Below are 6,909 nucleotides of genomic sequence, written 5' to 3'. Positions count from 1 at the left end.
TATTTTGAAGCACCGTTGCATTCTCTCTCCTATATGTCCTCTCTTTTTTTATTATTCAAAACACATAGCGTGTTTGTCTAGTCAATTTTCACTGGCGTAGGTTACACTAAGCTGCAATGCATTTCACCCTCAGAAAGCTTTGCCGTTTAAATACCATCATTCCTTAGTTTTTTTTTTTTTTTTTTTTTCATGAAAATGTTCCATATTCTCTCGTCTTTTTATTATATTGTATTCATAAAGTTATGAAAACACCTTATGTTCCTTATTTCTATCTATTTGCTCTCAACTCCCGATAAAGTGAACTCGCGATGTCTGGAATATGTCTCAATCTTACCTTAACAGAAGCAAGTTATCGAAAATTGACCGGCGCTGTATAATTATTCAAAACGATTACCCTCACTACTCATACGAGCCGCCTCGATGCCGGCCATACAACAAATTTTATCTACGATAATTTACTGACTGCAAATGAGATTCAACTCTTTCCATTTAGCCAGGTCCTTTTTTAAAAGATTAAAACATGAGTAAATCATGTTTGATCAGTTTCTTTGCAATTTGGAGCCACCTGTTACAACTGTTCGCGTTAAATCGCGCGTCCGCGGGTTAAAATTTGAGAAGTTAGTAGTTTCAAACAGAGTACGCCAGGTGTGTCAACAGACTAACATAGATGATGATTTTGAGCTTGAATGTCGATTGTGTCAATAGACTAACATAGGTGATGATTTTGAGCTTGAATGTCGATTGTGTCAATAGACTAACATAGATGATGATTTTGAGCTTGAATGTCGATTAAGGAGTGACGTTATCCATTTATTTGTCCCTCGCTCAGATACGGTTCTTCGGTTTTTTTTCCTTCATATCTTTCGTTCTATTTTTTGAGGAAAGTTACTTTGGGATGGGTTTTTTGGAGTAGAGACTACATTTTACTTCTTTATTACAATTAAATGTGATAGACACAACGCAACATCAAAACAATAAACATTTGTGTTAGAAGTAATTGTGATTGAAAAAAATTTTCAATTAAGTGTCGAAAGTAATCCAGGTTGCTTTGGCTTTTCATTTTATTTCGTCTTTTGATTGGTCCAGAAAACTCGCGCCATTTTCTTTAGACCCCTGGAGACGAATTTGTGTCAACAGGGCATTGAATTCTGTGAACGTTCATTTGCATCGGCGTCACTGGTCTGTAAATCCAACACAGCGTTTTTCAATTGCAGTGCCTTGAAGAAAAGGCCTTTAGTACTTGGCTGTGCACTGTGAAACAATGGAACACAATTAGGGAACACGTGGAGTTTTTTCTTTTCCTTTTTTTTTTTCGCAGATTTGTCTTTCCTTTGGTTACTTAAATCTTGTTGATCACATCTTAAACTGGCAATCTTCTCTTGTTTGTTAAAATCTGTTCTTGAAAATGGTACATCTTTGTTAAGGAAACTAATGTTTGATAGTGATCTGATGCCACAGTTATTTCTCGTACAGTCTTTAGACATTCCCATACTCTTTCTTGGACTTTCTTAAGGCGGATCAAATGAAATAAAAGCACAATTTGTTTTCTTTTGATAAGCTTAATCTAATGTTTTTTTCATGATCTGCTACTTCCGTAGTGCGACGATTGTTTACTCCTGCTCTATTCTGTACAAAATGCTAAGATCGCCGGATACACTCAAATGTTTTTAGAATATGCTAGGGCCGACTAAAGCACATATTATCTGTAAATTTACAATGCAGTATCCACTGTTTCTTCGTTATTTGCCGACACTTTACAACTTTGTCGATAGCTGTAGTTTGGTCTTGATAAAGAGTTCATTTTTTTTGGAGTTATTTGCCCTTGTTTGCTGTCTCATTTCTCCGTTTCCAGAAGCAAAGGCTTAAAATATTACTTAATCCTCGGCGATAACTCTGCACAAATGACAAGCAAATGACGGGGTTGATGGTAGTCGATAAGTAAAAGCAAATTTCTCCCGTAATCATCAACACTTCAAACATTGTGCAGGAAAGTGGCAAAACTTTGTTAAGATGGAGACGAACAATCATTGCTGGGGAAACGGATAGGAAATACGTCACCATGGTAACAACTGACAATCGGATGGCTCTTTTTCTTTTCTCGAAAACATTTCGTTGAATGTTTGGACCAGAATTCGCCAGAGCTTTACTTTGCTTACGTAAGGCAGCAGTTATGGCTGTGTATAAAAGTGTTGATAAACACAACGGGACGAAATAAAAGAAATTCGATTGGAACCAAAGATATATTGCGAAATCTTTTTGGCCGCTGATGGAAATGAATGCCGTGCGTTTACAGAAAGTATGATTTCCTTCTATATGAAGATCCTGGCCAAGAAGGAATGTAAAATTAAAAGCGGCAGCTAGACTCCAAGTAGAAGCGATGGCTATAAAACGTATCTTTCTAGAAATAAGCCCTAGTCTTACTGGAAACAAAACGGCGACGAATCTGTCAATTGCTATCCAGACGAAGCTTTGGGAGGATACCTGAACAGAAACGTGAGCAACAAAGTATATAAATTTACAAGTAATCGATCCAAAGATCCCGCCAACGTGCCAATACTCTGAAATGGAACCGTTGGCGTTTCCAACAATTTGTACGGGGAGCCAAGCTAACGGGAAAACGAGATCAGACAGAGCCATGTTTACAATGAAATAGTTCACTGTTTTGTGTAAATCCTTGTGTTTGTAAACGATAATGATTATGAAGATATTCCCGCAAAGGCTGCACAGTAAAACTGAGCAGTACATAAAAAGTTTGAAGTTGTCCACTGCAGCAGGTAGCTCTTGGTAAGAACAGTTCGTTTCCTGATGATTATGTTTTGACCCATCGGGATCTTGCGTTGTATTTTGTTGCAATAGCATGGATGTTATTCTGTCTGGTCTCAAGGAAGCGGTATAACCTTCATTTTGCCTCGAAAGGGCCCTGAAAAACCTTTTGACATTTTTGAAGTAAATATCAACCTTGTTTCCTTGTCCTTCAGAACAGACAAGTTTGTCTTACGGTGTGAATTTGGTTATGTGCCTCTGTTAATTAGAAAATCTCAATATAAATATTGGTTCTGTCGCTTCCAGGAGAGAAATTAATCGAGCTGTAGGGTGCTTTTCTCTTCAATTTAATATTGTTTTTCTGCATGTTGTAGTTATTGGGTCGATATGGAAAACACCCCCGACTGAATTTGAGCCTGAACATAAGAGTGCATTTTTAATTTACGTTTTTCAATTTGTTGAAAAAATTAATCAGCATATGACTTCATTACAGTTCTTTTCCTTTGTTGTTGTTCAATGAAGTCTCTAAATTCAATTTGAGATTACATTTCCTTTGATTCGCAAACAATCCACAATAGCTATTTCCGAGACAGATGAAGGGCAAGTAGACTGACAGGTTATTTAAATATAGCGTAAGAAAATAAAAAAGATTAATAACACGTAATGTAAAATGATTTTTAAAAAGTGCCTTCATACAGATATTGAACAACAATGTTCAGTCCACTAAATTTCTGGGTCTGGCCGGCAAGAGGAAAAGCAGATTGGTTTCGGACCGGAATGCCTGTACGCTTCTGAATCAGTCAAATTTGCCACTGATAGTGAATGGGTACGTGTTATTCGAGAATTTGACTTCGGAGCCAATTCAAATCTTTTTGTTCAAACCATGCAGTTCATGATAATGATACGTCATGGTTGGGAAAAGTCACTGAGAAGGGTTTGATGCTGATAATGTCAAGGCATTTCTTATGTAGTCTTCTAAAACGCTATTTCTAGTGTTTGTTTATGATCTGCTGCCTCCTCACGCTGCGATCGTTTTCTCCACGGAGATTTTTCATTTCTTTTAAACTAATTCGCTCTAGTTTTGCTGTCTCATTGCTCCTTTTCTGGAGCAGGAACATGAATGTTAGACGAGCCAACTTAGATAGAGAAGCGCAAAGGTACATCGGTGATGTAAAGGCAGTAGATGTCTTTTCACCCTTTGCACCCAAATATCACGATCCAAACTCTCCCTACTGTTCTGTATACATTTCCTGTGGAGAATTTGGCCGAAACTAAGAGCTTCTTTGGTTGGCGATCCTTTCTTTTATTCTCGCGAAATTACTGCAGTATCGCAAGGAGAAGAAATTAAATGCATGTTACTCTCAAGAGTTAAGTTAATTACTCTGAGTCAAGAATTAATGATCGTAGTTCGCAGTATCAACTTCTAGTATTCCCTCACCTGCAACAGTAAATTCCGTTCCACGCAGTAGTGAGGCATGATTGCCCGATAATATTGGAAAATTTATTTTCGTTTTATATCCTTTGCTCTTGGTCAATGACTACACTTCTATTTCATTCGACCAGCTAAGAACTGATTCTTCTAACACTGTTTTACGAGATCTTAAATATTATTTATCATTTTTGCTCTTTTCTGAGATCGAATTCACCCAAATCTTTTCAGTAGAACTGAAGACTTAAGGTGAGCAAGGGTCGACCCGACGTATGTGCACAACATCTGTTAACTGATTTACATGATTTACAATGCAGTATCCAGAGTTTCTTCGTTATGTGCTGACACCTTATAATTTCGTCGATTCCTGTAGTTTGCTCCAGATGGAGAGTTAATTTCTCTTTGGATCGTCTGCTTTTGATTTGTTGTCTTCTCTCTTCGCTTCCTAAGGCAATAACATAAGATACTTCGTAATCCTTGACGATAACTCTGAACAAACGACAAACAAATGACAGGATTGATAACAGTCGATCCGTAATAGCAAAGATCCCCCATAAAACCCACTAATTTCATTATAATACAGGGAAATCGCAAAACCTCTATGTATAGCAAATGAGAAAGCACGGGTATGGTAACGACTAGGTAATACGTCACCATGGTAACAGCTGACAGTTGAATAGCCCTTTTTCTTTTCTTGAATATGTTTTGTTGAATATTTTGGCCGGAATTAGCCAGCGCTTTACTTTGCTTGTGTAACGAAGCAGCCATGGCTGTGTACAAAACTGCTGATAAAAACAACGAACCGAAAGTATTAATAAACAATTGCACCCATAAAAGTATTACAAAGTAAGCTCCTTCTGTGGCGGTGGAAGTTAATGTCACTCCACAAAAGCTGTTATTGTCCCTAATGTGAAGTTCCTGACTTACAAGATGATTAGAACTAATAGCGGCTGCCAGAATCCAGGTAGAAGCAATGGCTATGACTCGCGTCTTTCTCGAAACAAGTCCAAGTCTCACCGGTAAAACAACGGCGATAAATCTGTCAATCGCTATCCAGACAAAGCTTTGGGAAGAAACTAGAAAGGAAACTGGGGCAATGAAATTTATAAACTTGCAAGTAATTGATCCAAAGGTCCCATCAGTGTACCAACGCGACTTGGTAGAACCGGTCGCCATTGAAACAATTTCAATGGGAAGCAAAACCAATGGCGAAACGAGATCAGAAGCAGCCATGTTTACGATGAAGTAGTTGACTGTTTTTTGTAAATCCCGGGTTTTGTAAACGATGATGATTATAAAGATATTCCCGCAAAGGCTGCCTAGCAAAAGACAGCAGTACATAAAAAGTTTGAAGTTTTCCACTTCGGTGGGTAGGTCTTGGTAAGAACAGTTCTTTTGCTGACGGTCATGTCTTATCCCATTGAGAACTTGCAATAGCGTAGTATTTTGTGGAAATGACATGGATGTTACTCTGACAGGTTTCAAGGAAGCGGTGTATTCTACTTTTGACAGGACTTTTAAAAACCTTTTGACTTTTGTGAAGTAAACTTGAACTTTGCGTGTGTCTTACGATATGAAGTATTGGTAATGTGCCTCTTTCAATAAGAACAGCTCAGTTTAACTCTTTTCGGCAGTGGTGTTTAATAATTAATGGTCATTTCTCAAGCAATCTTATCCTGTTGTTTTGCATATTGTAGTTATTGGGTCTTAATGGGGAAAACACACACTACTGAACTGTGCCATCTGAATAAACAGAGCATATTGAACCTGCACTTTTGGTTAAGATTACAGTTTTAAACGAAAAAGATTTTCTTGACATAACATTGATAAGAAATTATTATCATCTTTGTTCTATTTCTTGACTTTAAAAAAGGAAAGAGAACAAGTTCTGAAAAACGGGTACACATTTACAAATTAATACGAACAGACCTCTAATGTCTCTATAAAACAAAACTACACCGCACCATGCGACAGAGCTAATTATAACAAAAATCATGATAAAAATGATAATATAGGAAAAAACCTTGACCCATGTACACGGCACGTTTCTAAAAATAAACCCCCAAGCACTCACGAAAAAACATCGTTACAAAGGAAGCGGGACTTGAACTGACAAATTCTTGCAGGGTTAACGCTTATTCTAAAATCATTTAAGACTTCTTTGCATTACCAAATGGCGTTCTAGAGCCTCTGACATTCATATACACGGATCTCAGTATCTCAAATGATTAAAGCGTCCTTAGCTAAGGGATCACTAATGCGTAGGGTTCTCTATTCTCTTTGACAGCCTCTCTGCGAGGTTTCTAAGGAACATTTAACATTCAGCTTCCATTTTTAATTCTTACATTTTAAAAATAACAGTAGAACTCTAGACTACGAGCACTCCCTCCTTTTCGGCGAAGTCGATCGCGCGAGTCAAAAAAATCTGTGAAAAAAAAATATTGGAGTGACGTTGACGCGCCGCAAGAGCTCCATGAGTAAGGCACTCGAAAACTACTACTTTTTTCGAGCGCCTCACTCATGATGCTCTCGCAGCGCATCGGCATCACCCCAAGAGTTTCCCGCAGCGCGTTTACATCAATCGTTTTTTCACTCGCGGTTTTTTCTTTTTGGCTCGCGCGACGGAATTAACCGAAAAGGAGGGACTCCTTTCCAGTCTCCTACTATCAGCTAACTTGAACTCGGGTAACTACAACTCCTTATTAACTCAAACTAAT

The 6,909-nt window shown here is 37.9% G+C and overlaps 1 protein-coding gene and 1 pseudogene across 1 annotated transcript; both read right to left on the bottom strand.

Moving 5' to 3' along the window:
- Window positions 1-917: 917 nt before the first annotated feature.
- LOC111323100 (QRFP-like peptide receptor) lies at window positions 918-3,159 on the bottom strand (annotated as a pseudogene).
- A 636-nt stretch (window positions 3,160-3,795) lies between these two features.
- Window positions 3,796-5,828, bottom strand: LOC148719692 (neuropeptide FF receptor 2-like). The gene has a single exon (XM_088739458.1). It carries the CDS (start codon window positions 5,651-5,653, stop codon window positions 4,499-4,501), a length of 1,155 nt encoding a protein of 384 aa, XP_088595584.1. The 5' UTR covers window positions 5,654-5,828; the 3' UTR covers window positions 3,796-4,498.
- Window positions 5,829-6,909: the final 1,081 nt, after the last annotated feature.

This window comes from Stylophora pistillata, chromosome 11, assembly GCF_964205215.1.
Source record: "Stylophora pistillata chromosome 11, jaStyPist1.2, whole genome shotgun sequence".
Taxonomy (NCBI): Eukaryota; Metazoa; Cnidaria; class Anthozoa; order Scleractinia; family Pocilloporidae; genus Stylophora; species Stylophora pistillata.
Note: the sequence above shows the minus strand (reverse complement) of the source record. Positions and strands in the feature narration are given on the sequence as shown.